General features: G+C 56.0%; 8 protein-coding genes across 8 annotated transcripts; 5 read left to right on the forward strand and 3 right to left on the reverse strand.

Annotated features, from left to right (window-relative positions):
* Positions 1-267: 267 nt before the first annotated feature.
* On the reverse strand, positions 268-1,651 carry C8A04DRAFT_37331 (eukaryotic mitochondrial regulator protein-domain-containing protein; the record flags this gene model as incomplete). Its single annotated transcript, XM_062783838.1, has 3 exons — positions 268-828; positions 1,061-1,424; positions 1,506-1,651. The coding sequence occupies 3 exons, from the start codon at positions 1,649-1,651 to the stop codon at positions 268-270; spliced, it is 1,071 nt and encodes a 356-aa protein (XP_062636902.1).
* A 661-nt stretch (positions 1,652-2,312) lies between these two features.
* On the reverse strand, positions 2,313-5,049 carry C8A04DRAFT_12279 (uncharacterized protein; the record flags this gene model as incomplete). Its single annotated transcript, XM_062777285.1, has 3 exons — positions 2,313-2,513; positions 2,578-4,397; positions 4,509-5,049. The coding sequence occupies 3 exons, from the start codon at positions 5,047-5,049 to the stop codon at positions 2,313-2,315; spliced, it is 2,562 nt and encodes an 853-aa protein (XP_062636903.1).
* Positions 5,050-7,100: 2,051 nt separating this feature from the next.
* On the forward strand, positions 7,101-8,970 carry C8A04DRAFT_12227 (uncharacterized protein; the record flags this gene model as incomplete). The annotated part of the gene is made up of 3 exons (XM_062777261.1): positions 7,101-7,775; positions 7,831-8,198; positions 8,262-8,970. The coding sequence occupies 3 exons, from the start codon at positions 7,101-7,103 to the stop codon at positions 8,968-8,970; spliced, it is 1,752 nt and encodes a 583-aa protein (XP_062636904.1).
* A 439-nt stretch (positions 8,971-9,409) lies between these two features.
* C8A04DRAFT_37334 (coiled-coil domain-containing protein 97) lies at positions 9,410-10,414 on the forward strand (the record flags this gene model as incomplete). The annotated part of the gene is made up of 3 exons (XM_062783839.1): positions 9,410-9,581; positions 9,738-9,965; positions 10,047-10,414. The coding sequence occupies 3 exons, from the start codon at positions 9,410-9,412 to the stop codon at positions 10,412-10,414; spliced, it is 768 nt and encodes a 255-aa protein (XP_062636905.1).
* A 1,010-nt stretch (positions 10,415-11,424) lies between these two features.
* Positions 11,425-12,408, forward strand: C8A04DRAFT_12294 (glycosyl hydrolase; the record flags this gene model as incomplete). The annotated part of the gene is made up of 1 exon (XM_062777292.1): positions 11,425-12,408. The coding sequence occupies one exon, from the start codon at positions 11,425-11,427 to the stop codon at positions 12,406-12,408; it is 984 nt and encodes a 327-aa protein (XP_062636906.1).
* A 593-nt stretch (positions 12,409-13,001) lies between these two features.
* C8A04DRAFT_37336 (acyl-CoA N-acyltransferase) lies at positions 13,002-13,621 on the forward strand (the record flags this gene model as incomplete). The annotated part of the gene is made up of 2 exons (XM_062783840.1): positions 13,002-13,291; positions 13,372-13,621. The coding sequence occupies 2 exons, from the start codon at positions 13,002-13,004 to the stop codon at positions 13,619-13,621; spliced, it is 540 nt and encodes a 179-aa protein (XP_062636907.1).
* Positions 13,622-15,465: 1,844 nt separating this feature from the next.
* C8A04DRAFT_12229 (esterase FrsA) lies at positions 15,466-17,166 on the forward strand (the record flags this gene model as incomplete). The annotated part of the gene is made up of 7 exons (XM_062777262.1): positions 15,466-15,618; positions 15,676-15,750; positions 15,837-16,042; positions 16,133-16,381; positions 16,456-16,749; positions 16,815-16,947; positions 16,999-17,166. 7 exons carry the CDS (start codon positions 15,466-15,468, stop codon positions 17,164-17,166), a joined length of 1,278 nt encoding a protein of 425 aa, XP_062636908.1.
* A 126-nt stretch (positions 17,167-17,292) lies between these two features.
* On the reverse strand, positions 17,293-18,383 carry C8A04DRAFT_28731 (uncharacterized protein; the record flags this gene model as incomplete). Its single annotated transcript, XM_062780758.1, has 3 exons — positions 17,293-17,403; positions 17,520-18,068; positions 18,273-18,383. The coding sequence occupies 3 exons, from the start codon at positions 18,381-18,383 to the stop codon at positions 17,293-17,295; spliced, it is 771 nt and encodes a 256-aa protein (XP_062636909.1).
* Between the last annotated feature and the right edge of the window lie 257 nt (positions 18,384-18,640).

The following is an 18,640-nucleotide window of genomic DNA, read 5'->3' on the forward strand; positions in this document are numbered from 1 at the left end:
AGCTTATTTAATTCGTGGGTTACATACAATACATTTCTTGTTGGCGATGCTATACATGATGCAGGGGGCTCCGTGCGTGCTGCTGCGTGGACTGGTCTAGATACTGTTCTAGACAACCACTCCCACTCTATCGGCACACAACTGGCGAGGTATACCTAACCATTTGCCCCTCAAACAGGTTAGTTCCCCTGAACCAACCAACCCCTTGGATATTCGGCCCGCCGCCCTGTTAACAAAACAGACACACCAACAAGACAGACAAGATCATCACTCGACACTGGTCGGGATCTTGATCTGGCCCCTCTTGCGATCCAACAGCGGCGCACCGTACCGCCAACCCGTAGCATGCCGCGCGCGGCCCGTAGGCCCAACAGCCTCCGAATCAAACGTCTCAAACCGGAACTCGAACCGGTCCGTGTTCACCCGCGTCTTGCGCGCCTCCTCGGCCTCGGCCCGCTTCCGTTGCGCCTCCGCATACGCCTGCTCGCTCTCGGCCGTCTCCTTCAGAAACAGATCCTGCGCGTCCCTCTCGTCCATGCCGTTGGCAATGTTGCGCTCCTTTTGCACCAGTTCCGGGATGCGCATCTTTTCGTCGGGGGGCAGGATGTGGTCGCCAAAGGCGCGGGCGGCGTCGGCGCGGGTGAATTGGCGGGATTCGGAGGTCGGGACGAAGAGTTGCCGCATGGTCGCCGTGTGGATGTGGATGTCGTTGATGGGCTCGAAGTCGATCTTTTTGTACCTGCCGTCTTCGTCTTGCCGCGGCTTGAGGTGGTCTTGGGGGACCATGGTGGAGATGGCGCGGGCGTAGGCGTAGGCGAGGGGTTTTTCCTAGGTTTTTGTTAGCCCTCTGGTTTGTGTCTTGAACCCGGTCCAGGACCCCGACCGTAAGGGGGGTGGAATAACGGTCGGTCGCGACGGTTTTCATCAGACATTGAGCAATTTAACCACGGTTGAGTCTTCAAGACTAATCGAATTTTTTGTTGCATATCATCATGTGAAAGGGGGATTTCTCTGTGAACCGGTAAAAACAAGAAGCGCGAAAAAAAAAAAGAAAGCTTACCTCCCGTTCCATCCTCTTCTCAATCTCCTTCATCCTCACCACAGCCGCCACCCTCCTCACATCCACCCCATTATCCGCCGACACCGCCTTGAGCGGTGCCCCCTCAACCATGACTGCCTTCCAGATCATCTCGCGCGCCGGTTCCGACAGTACCGGCTGGCTGAGAAAATAGGGGTTGTGGTTGAACACGAGATTTCGGTCTGCCCCGCGGTTCATGCTGGCGCCGATGTAGTTGGGCCGGTGTTCCTCGTTTTTGCGGAAGCGGCTGCCGCGGTTTTCGAGCCAGTCGACGAATTGGCGGCGGAGTCGGGTCATGCGGCGGGGTGGTTTTGTGGCGTAGGAGCGGGTGGTGGTGTTATTGATACTGTTGATACTGTCGATACATTGTGGGGAGGAGGAGGTGGTGGTGGAGGGAGGGCATAATGGTGAGAATGGTGATAATAACGTTGATTGTGTACTGGGACTGGGCCTGTGGAGGGGTATCGCCAGGGTTGAGGCTGGTCGGAATGATGAGGGAGAGACGGCCTCGAGGCAGCTTAGCAGCTGCTGTGGCTGGCAGCTCCTGCTGCTGCCGGGTATCCGTGGTGGCATTGCTTGCAGTGTGTGTGTGGTTGTTTGTGGTGGGTGTGTGTCAGGTCGCGTGGAGGACGACGGACGTTCAAGCTTGGGGCTGCGATTGGAATTTTCTTGGGTGGAACATTGAATTCTTTCGGCCAATCGGCAATGAGGATGCCTTCAGGGTTAGGGTTTAAGTTCGCTATGGAAGGTTGCTCCACAGGAGAGCTCTGCGGGGTCCTCGGCACAGCTTATAGGTGCCCATAGAGACAAACACGAGGAACACACCCTAGAACGGGAGTCAAAATGATACCCAGAGGTTTGTTGTTTACATTTCAAACTACCAGAGCTCAATTAGACAATAATAGACAATCAGGCTTGTTCCAGGCCGCATTTCATCTCCCGGTCTACCCATCACAGCTGCCTCGTTTCGTTCGGCTACTTCATCACTGATACACTGATACACCGCAGTCACAAGCCCATATGTACGTCGTGACCATACCTTGTTCTTGTCAAATTATTTGCGCATTATATCCCCTGCGCCATATCCCCTGTGTCATATCCCTGTGCCATATCTCTCGCCCCCAAAGATTCCCATACATAGTAAGTTCAACGAGTTGACAACCAGGCAAATGAACCAGCAACACTGCTTTTGTGGCCCTCTCAAAAGGTAGATGATTGGTCAAAGGTACGACACTCATTGGCCGTCAGACGAGGAGCTGTTGGGAGCGGTCTTAATCCTCTTGGCCCTGGTCTTTTTCGCAGCCGGGTCCTCGTTTTCGAGTTTCGGCGGCGGTGAAGTGAAGGATTTCCACTTCCGCCACCCGTCATAGTCGATCAGGGCCTGCATGCAGCCCCATTCCATGACCTTGCGTTCAAGCCACACATAGGTGACAGGCTGGGTGGGTATGTGTTAGTAGAACGAAGAATTAAGGGGGAGAGCGGCATGTATGTAAGCATACCTTTGTTAAGAAGTCATTGCACCCGGCCGCCAACGCCTCGTGACGATCACTTTGCAACGAGCTCGCCGTCAACGCAACAATAATCACCGGGCTCTTGAACATATCCCTGTTTTGGAGCTTGTCCTCCTCAGGCAGCTCTTCCCCTTTCGTCTCGTCCGGCTCGCCGTCTCCGGTGGTATCGCTGCCACCACCGTTGACCGAGACGTTACCGTTGGTAGTGGTGGAGAACGCACCGATGGAGTTGGTACGCTCGAGACGGCGAATTTCACGCGTAGCCTCCAGGCCGCTCATGACGGGGAGTTGGATATCCATGAGCACCAGATGGAAACCGCCGGTTCGCCATTTGTTGACGGCCTCGCGACCGTTCATAGCGGTTTGCCAGCGTACCTTGAGCCGCTTGACAAAGGCCTCCAAGAGTCGCAGGTTGATGATGTTATCTTCGACGATCAGAACATTGATGGGCGGCACGCCGCCGTTGAGCATGCCGGCCGGCAGCGCGGGTGCTTCCACCGTCTTCTTTTTCTTTGGTCTAGCTGCGATGGGCGCACGAGGCGATGCTGGCCTCACTGGTGGTGGGGTAGCGGTCCGGGGGATGATGGGCACGACGGCGGCCGGGTCCTGGCTCGGAGGCGTGGGAAGGGGAGGAGGGGCCGGTGGTACGCCTTGGCCCGGGTTGGTCTGTTCTGAAGAAGCATTTGAATGAGTCCGCGAACGTGGGATCGAAGCCGCGTGAGCCATACCATGATTTGCGGCGACTGCAATGGTAGCCGTATGGCCCCCCGCGCCAACGACGTTGAGAATCGTGGGGGATGAAGTGTGTTGTCTTCCGATTCGTGGGCGATCGGATCGTTCTCGGTACTGTCGTTGCCGTGTCGTTGCGCCCGGCGAGGGGATCTGGGGCACTTGGCCGGTGTTGAGAACGGAAATGGCGTGTGTGGTACCGTTTGCGGCATTCGCCAGCGCCGCAACGGGGATGTGGGCAACCGCGCCGGGCCCAAAGTAGTCGGTGCTGGCTTCGAGCGGGCGAATGTCGTCGTAGCCAACAGAGGTGAGGTGTTGTGCGTGGGGCGGGCCGTTCCTGGGCGACGCACGCGGCGTGTGGCGACGGTGCGGGACGTCGATGAGCAGTGCTTCGTCGACGACTTGGCCGCCGGGAAAATATGCGTCCAAGGTGCGGGCCATGGGCTCTTCGGGCCCGAGCACCCGCTCCTGTCGCTGGCCCTCACGGGGTAAAATGCGTAGTGTAAGATCGGGGGCATCATACTGGCGGCCGAGGGTGTTGGCGTATTTCCGCAGGATCAATTCGCGGACGTCGTCGACGAGGTCCTCCTCGTTGATGGTGACCAAGGTCGCGGAGCCACCTGGGCGCTTGACCCAGAGCTTGCGCGTGGCCATTGTTGCGCTGATGGGCAGCAAGTGATCCGAGTCACTGTGGTCGAGGTCATCGGGCTGGCCAGCGTCCAGCAGCGTGCGGATCAGGGTCGTCTGTCGATGGGGCAGCAGACTCTGCCGTCGGGGGGGTCCGGACGGACGGTAGCTCGCGGAGCTGGATGAACGCAATTGATGGCTGCTTGGTGGTGCAGGACCTCCAATTGTCGGGTCCACTCCCACGTCTTGGTAGGTGGAGGAGGATGGGCGACTGGAGACAACAGTGGTTGCGGGCGGTCGGGAAGTGGAAGACCCAGACCGGGACAGACTCGTGGGCAGTGGGTCGTCGGTCAATCGGAGTCGGCGAACGGCGTCGATGGAGATTCGAGATCGGATTTCGTCTGTGGGTGTGGGTGCGGTTGCGGTCGCTGTCGCTGTCGTTGTCGCTGCCGCTAATACAGGCGACGATGTCAACAGCGGCGACGACGTCAGTGGTGACTGCTGCTGCTGCTGCTGTGGTTTTGGATCGCTGGGTTTGACCGGCTGTTGTGGGTGAGTGTGACTTTGAACGGTATCAATGGGCGAAAGCTGAGTGTTCGCTGTCAAACTGTGGCGACCACTGACACTGCCCTGGCCATCGTTGTTGCCAAGTTGCGAGGGACCAGGATTGTTGTTGTTAGTGGGACTCTTGGGGTCCAGGGCCTGGACCACAACGCTCTGTGCGCCAGCGCCGGTGCTAGTGACACTGCCAGTGCCCACCCGGACAACATCCACAACATTGCCATTTATCAGAGCCCGCTGGCCCGCATTACTGTCTTGTCCGAGTTTGGGTTGCCCATGGTTCTGTTTTGCATCCACCGTCAATTTCCTGTCCGAAAGCCCCGTGGTTTCCCGAGAGAGGGGGCTCCCATCGAAACTCCCGGGCGATGTTGGCGATGCCGTTCCGCCGCCAAATTTGAAGCGATGACCGCTCACGGGCGAGCTGGGCTCAATGCTCTTCCCGCTGAGGCTGCTGTTGTTGCCATTTGCGCTAGACGGGAGCGACGGGACGCCCGAGTTCCGTCGCGATATTTTGGCCCTTAACTTCGACCGTAGGTCACCCATGCTGGGGAGCCCAAAGCTCGATGATGAATCCAGGGCGCTGGCTTGCCGCGTTTAGGATCGGCTCCCTCAAGCGCGCGCGCGGTGGATGGGCAGATGGGGCAGATGGGGGGAAAGGGAGCAAGGTCCCCGGCAAAAGTGGTTTCTGGGTGCCGATCGAGGGCCTTCAAAGTCAGAAAAGTGGCCGTGGCATGGCGGAAGCAGCTGGATGGATGGAGGGATGCGATCCAGGTTGATTTTGTGGTGTTGATCTTTGGCGGCAAAAGAGCAAAGGAAAGGCGAGCGTTCGTTTGGTTTTCCGCTCCATGTCTGAGCTCGACCTCAGCAGCTCAGGTCGCCGAGAGCTTTTTGGGTTGCGCGATAGGCAAGCCTGGCCAGGTCGTAGGGATGGCACCTCTTGGCGAGCAGAACCCCCGCCGAGCCGTTGCAGATGCTCCCGTGTGCCAATCGGAAGCCGGTGATCGTGCAACAGAGGCTGGGGTTGCCAATCGGGACTGCTGCATTCTTTGGGCGAGAACTCTGTCCGAGATTGTTTCCGTGCATGGCCGGGCCGCTGCTGAGTGGCTGTTTGTTTGCAAGGGCATGAAGTGTTGAGATGAAGATACTACACTATGTAGATGAGAATGGGTGATGTATCGCACATAACGACTTCGCAGTAGGTACGGAGTAGTTAGGTTTTTAACTCAGATTTTAAGTCATATGTCTTTCCCCCCAACGATCTATGTTTAACGGAACATAAATGGCAGGTCCTCACACAGCAGCCCAACTGGGCCCGGCTGTCATCAAACAGCTCAATTTCAGTTCACGGAAACCATGTTTACCTTACCAAGCTTTGATTGCTACGTTGATTGCTCCGGCAAGATGCAGCTCGCTAAGAAGGATTCCAAAGTGGTAAAAGAACCTAAGCAAGCTAAAATAACTATTGTGAAGAATGCCTCATTCCGTGAATTTGAGAATTTGCAAGCAAGTGTACACCCGCATTTTGAAATCGAGAACAGAAAGTGGATGTTATGCGGCTGACAGATCTAGAATCTCGTCCTGCTTGTCCTAATTGGGGAGCACATTCCTGTGTTTGTGTGAACCCAAAAATTTCCCACGCGTTTGCACCCCTGATCCTCCGATCGAATTCACGACCAGGCCACAACTCCACCAACCGATATCCCCAAAGCCGATCGTTATCCTCTTGGCGGCCTCATCGCATCGTTTAGCGCTATAGATCGCATTGCTTACAGAGGTACTGGAAAGTCAGTTCTCAGTCCCGACTTGCCTCACTTCTGGAACCTTTACTTTTTTCCGAGCGTTGCCGGTTTGCTCTTTTCTCTTTTGCGGGTTGCCGCTTTCGCCCCTTCATTGTCTTCTTTCCTTGGTCCCTTATTGGACCAATTCCCTTCTTTCGTTTGACCATCAGGTACTGAGGCCACCTTGTTGCGTTTGAGCGGGAGATTTTACAAGGGCCGACCTCTTTGGTTATAAGGCCCAAGATGGCCCCAAAAGCCGAGGTCATGGACTCTCAGTCTAGCAGTGATAATGGACCCAAGCGAGGCGCCATCTTCAAGCATACCAACCGAACCTTCATCTCCAAGGGCCCCAACGTACCCTCTCTAACGCAGGGCTCTCCTCTTGGCAGCAACAAGAACAACGGAAACAGCAGTAGTAGCAGCAACAACAGCAGCAGCAACACCAACACTAAGAACAACACCAACAACAAGAACGTCAACAACACGAACAACAACAGCAACAGCAACAACACAAATAACAACAACAAGAAGAACAACAAGAACGGCAACAACAAGAATAGTAACAGCAGCAGTGGCAGCAACAGCAGCAGCAGCGACAACAGCAACAGCAGCTCCTCCTTGTCCTTGACAGTGGCAGGCTCCAACCACACAACCACCAAGGACTTGCTTACTGTGCCGAAGCTTGGCCCCGCTCGCATCCCTACTCTTGACTTCACAAGCCCTCAATACCCCAGCGACACGGGTCTCAGCGGATCGTCTGACTCGGGCACCCGATCTCCATCCATGGAGAGTCTTACCGCCAACATGGCGAATCTCATGACCCCCAAGGTCAACGGCGTCAAAATCGATGTAGCCTCCGTCTCAACCTCGCCGCTGTCAGGCGGAAGCAAACGCGGAAGCAAACGCGGAAGCAAACAGGGTTCCCCGGGTGTCCATGATGGCACTACTGAGACGGCCAGCAGCGAGGAAGAGGCGAGCGCGGAGTCTGGTCTCAGTGCTGACGAAGCTGCCGTCCGCGATGCCCACCTGAAACTCCTCCGGCGAGTCCCTGGGCTGGACGAACTCAACGAGATCCAAACGGCGCCCCTTTTCACCGAGTCGGTCCGGAAGTATGCCGCTTCGCTGGCTTCTGCCAACAAGCAGCAGCCGTTCAGCCAGTACGGTCTCTTGGCTGGCGATATGTCGGGGACAGCTAGCGACGATGCTTCTTTTGACCCCCGGGTTTTCTGGAACATCGCTGCGCCCTCAAGCTTCTTCATATGCGGCAGTCAGGGCTCGGGCAAGAGCCATACGCTCTCTTGTCTGCTCGAGAACGCCCTGGCACCCTGCTCGGCCAACGTGTTGCCTCGGCCCCTGACGGGTATCGTGTTTCATTACGACACGTTCATTTCTGACTCTGGCGGCTCCCCTTGTGAGGCTGCTTGGCTGTCGTCTAACCCCGACATCAAGGTGCGGGTCCTGTGCCCACCGACGAACATCGGGACCATGCGGGTGAGTTTCTGTTTCCCAGATTGTTACTGCTTGTCCGTACTGACCCACCCACCAGCGCCTCTACAAACAGTTCCCGAATATCACGGTCGAGGAGCTGCGGCTCAACGAGTCAGACCTCAACACCAAGCGGATGCTAGACCTGATGGCCGTCAGTTCAAACGGCAACCTCCCACTGTATCTCCATGTAATTCAACGCATCCTACGCGAGCTGCGAGTAGAGCAGCAGCAACAGGACACGCCGTTCAACTACGGCAAGTTCAAGGAACGCCTCCATCTGGAAAACCTCACGGAGATGCAGCTGGCCCCGCTAAAACAGCGTCTCGAAACCCTTGAGTCTTTCATGATTGAGTCGCAGGCCAAATCCTACAACATGTTCAACGGTCCGCACCCTTCGCGGCCTCAACAACCCCAACCCCCCCAACAGTCCAAAAAGGCCCAACGATCCGCCGCCGCCGCCGCCGTAGCAGTAGCCGCAGCAACTAGGAGAAAAGGCACCTCCTGGGCCCCCCACAACGGCCACCTCACCATCGTCGACCTGTCCTGCCCCTGCGTGACCCCCGAGATGGCCTGCTCTCTCTTCAACATCTGCCTCTCCCTCTTCCTCGAACAAGACCCAACCGCCGTGGGGCGCGTGATCGCCCTAGACGAAGCCCACAAATACATGACCGAGTCCCAGGAGTGCGCCACCCTCACGGAGTCGCTGCTGGCGACCATCCGGCTGCAGCGCCATCTCGGCGCGCGCGTGCTCATTTCTACGCAGGAACCGACTATTAGTCCGAAACTGCTGGATTTGTGCAGTGTGACGGCTGTGCATCGGTTTACGTCGCCGGATTGGTTGAGTGCGTTGAAGAAACATCTTGCGGGGGTGTCGGCGGGGGGGAGGATGTTGGAGAAGGCGAGGAAGTTGACCCTGGGTGGGGGTGGTGATGCGGAAGAAGAAGGGGTAGATGGCGTGGGGTCGCTGACGCTGGGGGAGGTTGACCCGGCGTTGGAGCTGTTCGCGAAGATTGTGGATTTGAAGGTTGGAGAGGCGTTGGTGTTTGCGCCGAGTGCTATTGTGGGCGTTCATACGAAGGCGGCTGGAGGGCAGGCCGATGGGGCGAAGGTGATTCGGCGGTTGGCGCATGGGGTGTTGAAGGTTCGGATTCGAGGCCGGACGACTGCCGATGGTGGGCGCAGTATCATGGCCGGTTGAGTGTTTTCCAGTGCGCTGATTTTATGGATTTATGCATGGTGCACGGCGTTTGGGAGATGGAGATGTATGGGAAGGCCTGGGTGGGATAGATTCCTTTGATGCTAGGATACCATGGGTCCGAGGCGGCCATTTGGTTGTCGAGATGTTGTGAGAAGGATACCTGTAGACTTAGACGGTAATGTAATGTACTGTAGTTAACAACTATAGCATAGAACGGCGGTTTTGTGCACCTCCATGGATACACCGTCGATGGTGCACAACATTCCCAACTTAACGACAGCAAGCCCCTGAGCAAAGGTGGGTCCTTAGCTCCAAGTTCATAGCGACCACAGCGTTGTCGGCGCAACCGTCGACTTTCATCCATCATTTCAGTAAATTCGTTTCCAATACATCAAAAACCACAACACAACCGGCTTCTCATCACATATTTGATTCCATCATGGTCCCCAAATTCGACTCACCCCCATCCACACCAAATTCATTTTCACAACCGCGACCTCGAGCACCGAAATCCCCCGGGCACTTGGCGCGGATTCGAGTGCAGAATCGCAGGCGGGCGTATTTGGACAGACACGCCGAATACTTCCAGTCGAGTGAGCATGAGCTGGCAGGTAAGATATATCCGCGACTCATGTCTTTTTCCGGGGGTTATTTCCTGCGTTTCCGGCCCTATCTTTTTCTCGATGTAAAGTGAGAAGAATAAATCACGGGCTCATCTTAGCTGTTGAATCTTGAGACGACTTGATAATGTTGACTAACACACTCAGATCCCCTCCTCTATGACCACCTAATCCGGCGCTTCCAAACACCAGCAGAGCGCGAGGCCGAGGGCCGATCCAAGGGGTATGCGCGTGTCCTCGAAGGGTCGCTGCTCCGGGGCGAAGAGCGGTTGGCCAAGTTGCGAGAGGGCACAGTGGGTGCGAATGGGGGGCAGTTGGACTCGGAGACTGGGACTGGGAGTGGTACTGCTGGCAGCCACTCTAACGGCGTTGGTGGTAATGGGAACGTCACAGGTCAAAGAATAACACCAAACCCAAACCCAACCAACGAAGAAACCCCCCCATTATCACCAGCAGCCCCAGGGACAACAACCACAACCACAACAGCAACGACAACAACAACCCCCTTCAGCACCCTAACAGCAACCCTCACCACACCCCCCCACACCCGCGCCGAAGGCCGTGAGCAATGGGAAGCCTACCTGCGCGACCGCTTCATACGCGGCGAGGACGGCGACTTTGATGACTATGCCAAGGTAGACGGGGACGACGAGTATGATGAGCTAGAGAGGCAGGCAAGGGAGGAGGCGTGGTTTGAGGAGGAGGAGGCTGCGTGGGAGGTTGGCGACGATGAGGAAGGGGAGGAGGAGGGGAGGGGTGGAAAAGGGGGTTGTGGGACAGGGGAGAGGGTGTTGGAGGGGGAGACGGGGGTGCAAGACTTTTAAAAGAGGGAGAGGGGGGGAAGGGGGAGTTGCTCGTTTGAAGTTACTACTCTCTGTTTGGAACTCTTGTTAGGAGATATTGAGTTGTTAACTTTGATACCCGAAATCACGAAGGGATGTGTAATACGTACGCGAACGTAACAGTTGCAAGTTTCATCCCGGACGTCTTGCTCTCGGTCCCCATTATCTGACCCCATACCCCTTTTTTCCAGGAAAATTATACATAAACACAGCAGGGAGGGTAGGACGAGATTTGATAGGTATGAGGAAGTGGAACCGCCATGCGGTTTACACAAGGTGCAGTTATGTACTACTCCTTAGCTGCTGTATTGTGTATTATTTGGCGCTCCAATGCCAAACACTCGCGCTGATCCGCTAGGTCCCCAAATAGAGACGTAAATCCGGATCTGGAGATCTTTGTGAGATGTTTTAAAAGCCAAGGTAGATTGTATCAGCCAAAGCAGAACATCATCGTCACACGGTGGAGCCAGGCTGTTTCTCTCACGGCCCGCTTCACATCAATATCTGGACTACCCGCTCTCCGTTAAATAGCGCAGCCACAATGGACCTCGACCCGCCGTTGTCTAAATCCTCCATTCCAAAATCTGGATGAAGATCGCGGCTCAGACGGCTCACGGCTCGCGGCTCGCGGCCGACGACCGACACAAGCCAGCGCCCCGCAGACCCGCCAAGTCCACCCGGAATACTGGGCAGGCGGGTAAATGGGGATAAATAGGGATATGGGGACCAGACCATGCTGCTTCCGACAGCCACGCGCCCGGCCGACGACGGTCTTGAGGATCTAGCGGCGTCCAGGTATTCTCATGTGAGACCTCGCTTTCGTTTTTACACAGGAGGAGGTCTCCTATTTAACCTGAACATCCCGTTCTTCTGCCTCGGTGGGAAACGCTCTCTTGCTTCTCCCGTCTGGTTTTACAACATCTCGGAGAACTTACAACCCTGAGACCCCTCCCCGCATCACGACCCCGCGACTCCAAATTCCCCTTCTCAAGATGGCCCCCCTCATCACCCACCTCTACACGGCCGACCCGTCGGCACACGTGTTCGAGGGCAAGGTCTACATCTACCCGTCGCACGACCGCGAGACCGACATCCAGTTCAACGACAATGGCGACCAGTACGACATGGCCGACTACCACGTCTTCAGCACCGACTCGCTGGACCCGGCGGCCCCCGTGACCGACCACGGCGTCGTGCTCAAGACAGAGGACATCCCCTGGGTGTCCAAGCAGCTGTGGGCCCCCGACGCCGCTTTCAAGAACGGCAAATACTACCTGTACTTCCCGGCCCGCGACAAGGAAGGCATCTTCCGCATCGGCGTGGCCGTGGGCGACCGGCCCGAAGGTCCCTTCACGCCCGACCCGGAGCCCATCAAGGGCAGCTACAGCATCGACCCGGCCACGTTTGTCGACGACGACGGCCAGGCCTACGTCTACTTCGGCGGGCTCTGGGGCGGGCAGCTGCAGTGCTACCAAAAGGGCCACGACGTGTTTGACGCGGAGTGGCAAGGGCCCAAGGAGCCGTCGGGCGCAGGCGTGCACGCGCTCGGCCCGCGCGTGGCCAAGCTGACGGACGACATGCGGCAGTTCGCGGCCGAGGTGCAGGAGATCAAGATCCTGGCGCCGGAGACGGGCGAGCCGATCCTGGCGGACGACCACGACCGGCGGTTCTTTGAGGCTGCTTGGCTGCACAAGTACAACGGGAAGTACTACTTTAGCTACTCGACGGGCGACACGCATTACCTGGCGTACGGCGTGGGCGATAGTCCGTATGGGCCCTTCACGTACGGCGGGCGCATCCTCGAGCCGGTGCTGGGCTGGACCACGCACCACTCTATTGTTGAGTTCCAGGGCCGCTGGTGGCTGTTCCACCACGACTGTGAGCTCAGCAAGGGGGTTAACCACCTGCGGTCGGTCAAGGTCAAGGAGATCTTTTATGATAAGGAAGGGAAGATTGTCACCGAGAAGCCGGAGTAGTTCTGCTACTACTACTATGTATGTAGTAAATAAAACATAAAAAAAGCAATAAATTAATAAAGATAAATAAAAGAAGGTGTTCTTCTCGATTCCACCTAACCTGGATCCAATTGACGTGAGATAGTTAAATGCTGAATTATTCGCTGGAATTATGAGAATTCGGTTCGTCTAAAGATCCAGTCGGGTTTGTTGGTTGAATGAAGCTGCGACAACGGCACTGCAGCCCAACAAAATGGTCTTCACCCCCCCATTTTTAGCCTTACAGGGGGGCCACCTGCCCCCAGATCTGCCCCTGGTTGGCGTGTCAATCGGGGCTTGGCAGGGAAGATGGAATCCAACAAATGCCCCTCCACGCCTCGTATTGACACCCAATTCTGATCTACACGGCTTACTTCCATTGAGCTGCATTGAAATAAATACAGACTCTCTGTTCTGATCTCTGCCATCTCCAAGAACCGTCCATATCTTCTTCACGACATCCAATCCCTCGTCCCGAGCCTGAGCCTCCCGTCCCCCGTCCACCGTCCAGGTCCACCGCCGACCGCTATTCCCTTTCCACACCGACACCGACCTCGCAACCACACAAACACATCATGGCTGAAGAAGGACTCTTCGCCGCCAAGTACCTCTCCAAGGACGTACAGGCCGCGCTCCCTGAGGGCTACAAGCTGCGCCCTCTCCGTCGCGAGGACTACAGCGCCGGGTTCCTCGACTGCCTGCGGGTGCTGACGACGGTGGGCGACGTGACCAAGGAGCAGTGGGACGAGCGTTACGACTGGATCGCGAAACAGGACGGCAGCTACTTTATTGTTGTCATCGAGGACACCACGGCGAAGCCGCCGCGCGTTGTCGGGACAGGCGCGCTGCTGGCGGAGCGCAAGTTGTAGGTGGCCCTTTTCCATTATCCATCCATCTCCAACTTTCTCGAGAATCGAACAACAGCTAATTGAACTCCACAAACAGCATCCACAACCTCGGCTCAGTCGGACACATCGAAGACATCGCGGTGGCCAAGGACCAGCAGGGCAAGAAGCTGGGCCTGCGGCTGATCCAGGCGCTCGACTACATTGCCACACAGACGGGGTGCTACAAGACCATCCTCGACTGCAGCGAGGCCAACGAGGGGTTCTACGTCAAGTGCGGGTTTCGGCGTGCCGGCTTGGAGATGGCGCACTACCACGAGGGGCCGAAGAGTAATGGTGCTTCCCAATGATTTACTTTACTGCACTTTTGGGATCTTGACAACAAGGTGGAAAGGGAGGGGGATGCGGGCTTGTTTTGGCGCAGTTGGTGCGGGCGTTGAAGCTGACTTGCTGGCTGCGTCGGTCGAATGGGAACAGGCAACGATACGGCCAATCTCTGAAATGCACCGAGTCTGTCTGTCCCATTCGCAGACCACACACTTCGCAACGGACGGTCACACAGCACAAGCAGGGTCAACCAGCGCTGGAATGGGAAACATTGGTTGTGGTGCACACAGGGAGATTCTGGGAACGAGGACTGGCGGATAGATATAGATTTGGAATAGCGTGTCTTGCTTTTAATGGTATTTGCGTATGGTTGGCACCCCCGGCCATTTGGCTGTGGTACTGGGACACTTTGCTGGATGAAACGGGCGATACTCCGTACTTCCATCGTAGCGATAACGAATAGCGACAACGAACAGCGACAACAAAAATGACCCGGCACTTCTCGACCCACCGACCTCGTTCACACCCCCTCGAACAGCCCCGGTTGCATGCTGTGCATCCGCGAAACATACGACCCGCGGATTGAGTGGCCGTGTGACAGCCTGTGCCCCTCCACCACACCAAGACGCCAATGCCAACCTCCAATCCGACCTCGCGAACCACCAGCGGCCGCATTCCTTCTCGCCTCCGACATGTGATTTCTCACAATTTCCCCCCCAGCGGGAAACGGGAGCGCCCTCCGCCAAGCCAAGTTTCTCGTTTACCCCATCGCACCAACTCCGGGGACTTTCCTAAACCAGCCTGCATTTTGTTTCTCCCCCGCCTTGGTATCTGGTCTTGCTTGTCCCCCGGATTCCTGATCGGAGTTCCTAGCGTTACACCGGCCCGCCATGTCACCCTTGACGGGGAACCCCGAGTAACAGCGAAAGGTCACCGGGAAACAAACTCATCGGCGTAATTCTTATTCGACGGAGAGGTGGCTTGCTGAGTAGTGGACATCCTTTTGGATTTCCCGGGACTCGGAGGTGGAATGGCGTATTAGTACTGGTATTAGTATTAGAAGTTGGCCACGGCCCGCTGCGGTCAGCTTTTTGGATTACTCTCAGGTCATCTCACTTATATGGAATCAAACGTATGATTCCAAAACTGACACTTACAAGATCTGAGCCATTCCCATCCCCTCTTTGACTTTATTTCAAATATTCTACGGCCATCTATCTTGCTCCCGGAAGCACTCCAACCCCAACACTCAACTACCTAGCGCTATCTAATTAGACAAAGCGGTTGTCCTTGCATCACACTCGGACTACGGATTACGACGGATATCCCCAACACTCAGTCCTCGACCGTTCTGAGACGCTCTCCACCGATACAGTTTCTTACTTACGCCTTCCCGATTTGCGTTAGAAAAAACCATAAAACACAATGCAGTCGGAACCCATTGACCGCGACCTCCACGTCGCTCTGACCCGGGTCCGCATCGCTCTGGTGCAGTTGGAGTGCGTGCACCCCCTCTCTCTTATCCTCCCCTCTCCTCTCGTCCCCTCCCAAATGACGTTGGTGTTGGGGTTCAGATAATAATTAATCCTGCTATAAACAGAGCGTGTCAAAAACTCGGAGTCCCCCAACCTGCTCCCACTCGTCGAAGAAGACGCAGTTCAGTTTCGGTGTATTCTGCTTCTTCCTCTTCTTCTTCTCTTGGTCGCAAGAACGGATCACCGGTTGCCAACAAGGAAAAAGCGCTGTGAAGCAGAGTCACTTGTCACATAGCCCATCTTACTACTTCTCAACAATTCGTTCTCTTCTTCTTCTTCCGACTTCCTCCCATTTGTTCACCGTCCGTGACTATCTTGCTACTCTGTGCATTATGTCTCCTCACTCAACTCGGGCTGCCGCTGCCTCTGGCAAGGACGGGGAGAAGGCCCCTAAGCAGTGGATCATGGGCGCTGAGGCATTTGAGCAACGTATGCCGCACCACAATGGTATCAAGGAGTTGTGGGAGACTCGGTGGAAGTTTCCGGTACGGACTGAACACGATTATCCATCCTGTTATGAGCACTGACGGATATGTTTCCAGTGCACCAAATCCCTCTACCCGTTCCACGACGGTGACTATGAGGATTTTGCTCCCATATTTGCGGAGCTTATTGAGGTGCTCTCCCTATAATATCGCCCGACACCCATTCACCCACTCACCCAACTCACACCTGACTCACACCTGACTCACACAAACCCCAGAAACACTCCAATGACGCCACCTCTCCAGCCTATACCGAGGCCTTCTTCCCCGTCGCCGAGGGTCTTGTCTCGTCAGGCGACGCAGCCGTGGCGGCCGGCAAGAAGCACGCGGCGTCGATTTTGTACCTGCGGGCCTGTGCCGTGTACCGGATTGCCCGGTTCCCGTACATCACCGGGTATCCGATTGTCAATGATCTTGCCAAGTGGTATGTTCTCGACTCTTTAGTATTCTCAGAGACGTCCTCTAGCATACCTACCTGGACAAAATTCATTACTGACACGAGAAAATGCAACAGGAAAGCATGGGAGGCACAAAAGGCTGCCTACCTCAAGGCCGGCGCGCTATGGGAGAGCCCCCTCCAGGACGTGATTGTCCAGCATGTGTACGCTATAGGCGCAGACCGGGACAAGATCCCGGTGTATGTCCGGACTCCGTCGTCGAAGGGACCCGGGGAGAAGAGCCCCGTGGTGATTTTGATGACGGGACTGGATGGGTACCGGCCGGATAACACGGTGCGGTGTAATGAGTTTTTGAAGAGGGGCTGGTACGTACTGTTTCTCTCATCTTCCCCTTGCACTGTATGTGAAGATAGAACACAGTCAAGGCTGACAAAGACAGGGCCTCGGTGGTGGTCGAAATCCCTGGCACGGCGGACTGCCCCGCGGACAGCGCCGACCCGAAGTCGCCCGACCGGATGTGGACCAGCCTGCTTAGGTGGATGGGCAAGGACGGCCGGTTCGACATGAAACGCGTGATGGTCTGGGGACTCAGTGCCGGCGGGTACTACGCCGTGCGCATTGCGCACACCCATGGGAGCCAGCTAGCGGGCTGTGTTGCCCAGGGGGCGGGGTGCCATCATTTTTATGATCCCGAGTGGTTGGAGAAGGCCGAGGGGCATGAGTACCCTTTCCAGTACGTCTTGTTACTCTTCTCCTTCCACCGTTTCAGTTTTATGGGAGAAGGCTCACTCGTAGTAGGTTGACGCCTGCAATGGCGATGAAACACGGCTTTAGTTCTGTCGAAGAGTACAAGGCGAATGCGCAAAAGAAGTTCTCGTTGCTCGAGACGGGCATCATCCAGCAGCCGTCGACCGAGCTGCTTTTGGTCAATGTAAGTTTCCTAATAAACTCGACGTAGGACTACATCGGCTAACGAGAACAGGGCACGCAAGACGGACTGATGCCGATCGAGGACTCATTCATGCTGTTGGAGTATGGCACCGCCAAGCACGCCCGGTTTTTCCCGGGGGCGTTGCATATGGGATATCCGATGGCCAACGAGTCTGTGTATCCGTGGATGGAGAAGGTTATGGCCGGAGTGCGGGATTAGATGGGGGTTATGATGCAAATGGGAATCAGGGTGAAAGTTTGCTGTAACGTTATGCTTTACCAGATTTTATCGACCAACCCTGTCCATAGATCCATATACAAGAAAACCAAGTGTTGTTAGGATCCGTCACCGTCCCATCCACCCACCGTCCACCACCAGTACGTGTCCGCTCACATAGGCGCTCGCCTTGCTAGCCAGGTACACTGCCGTACCCTTGAAGTCCTCAGGGTTGCCCCACTGCGTAATGGTCAGTCTCAGCCCAGCGAGCGGTCTTTAAACAATAAGGGGCGCAATAAGGGGCGCAATAAGGGGAACAATCAGGGGTAGAAAAGGGGGGAAAGGGGGAAACATACCCTCCCGGCGGGTATCCTCGCACTAATACTCGCCAACCGCTCCGGATCATTCAATAAAGCCGTATTCATCTCCGTCTCAACATACCCCGGCGCAATCGCATTCACCGTCACCCCCTTCGCCGTCCACTCATTCGCCAAACTCTTGGTCAACTGGCCCACGGCCCCCTTGGACGCCGCATACGCGGGGACCGTCAACCCGCCTTGGAAAGTCAACAGAGAAGCGAAGTTGATGATGGATCCCCTGCGGCCTGTCACGGGGGAGGGTTCCAGGTTCAGCATGTGGGCGCCGACGTCCCGGCAGAGGGTGAAGACGCTGGAAAGGTTGACTTGGAGGACTTGTTGGAAGTCGGTGTCGGGGAAGAGGTGGGAGGGGTGTCGGCGTTGGATGCCGGCGCAGTTTACTAGGATGCGGATTTCGGTGATGTCGTTCAGGATGGCGGGTACGAGGGAGGCGACGGAGGCCGGGTCGGAGAGATCGGCGGTGTAGATTGTGGCTTTGCGGCCGAGGGCTTGGATGGCGGATTGGGTTGCTGTTGAGGAGGGGTCGCGCTGGGTAGTTGGTTAGCATAGTTCTATGATTAGAGGTTGAAGGTTGGATATATGGTTGGGTGTGTGTTTGTTGTGTTCAGGGGTTTAATTCAGGGGCGTGTTCAATATGCAAGAGAATAGAGGTTGAGAAACAAGTAAGCATGAGTGAAAAAGGGAACCCATAACTCAGCCAGTAAAAGTAGTAAAAGTATGGAAGTGACGCACCTGGACGAGTAGAATGTCGGCTCCGGCCTCGGCGAGCGCAATAGCAACAGCCTGGCCAATGCCCCGCGTGCCGCCCGTCACCAGCGCCGTGTGGCCTTCAAGAGAAAACATATTGGGCTGGTTCGATGACGTTGTTTTAAGAGTAAGAATTGAGAGTGAGGGTTAAAGTTGTGTGCTGAGAAGTGGTGACTGAATGAGGAACAGGCCCCACGTAATACCTCGGAGGGGTGTAAGTGGGCTGCTTTCCGGTGAGCTCACAGGGAAAGGCCCGTAAACCGGTAATTAACGGCGTAAAGCACGTACTGGACATTGAAATCGTGGGGTAATTACACACTCCGCTTACCACCGGATCTCGACTCCCTCGGCCC

This window comes from Dichotomopilus funicola, assembly GCF_033296635.1.
Source record: "Dichotomopilus funicola strain CBS 141.50 unplaced genomic scaffold C8A04scaffold_32, whole genome shotgun sequence".
Classification (NCBI taxonomy): domain Eukaryota; kingdom Fungi; phylum Ascomycota; class Sordariomycetes; order Sordariales; family Chaetomiaceae; genus Dichotomopilus; species Dichotomopilus funicola.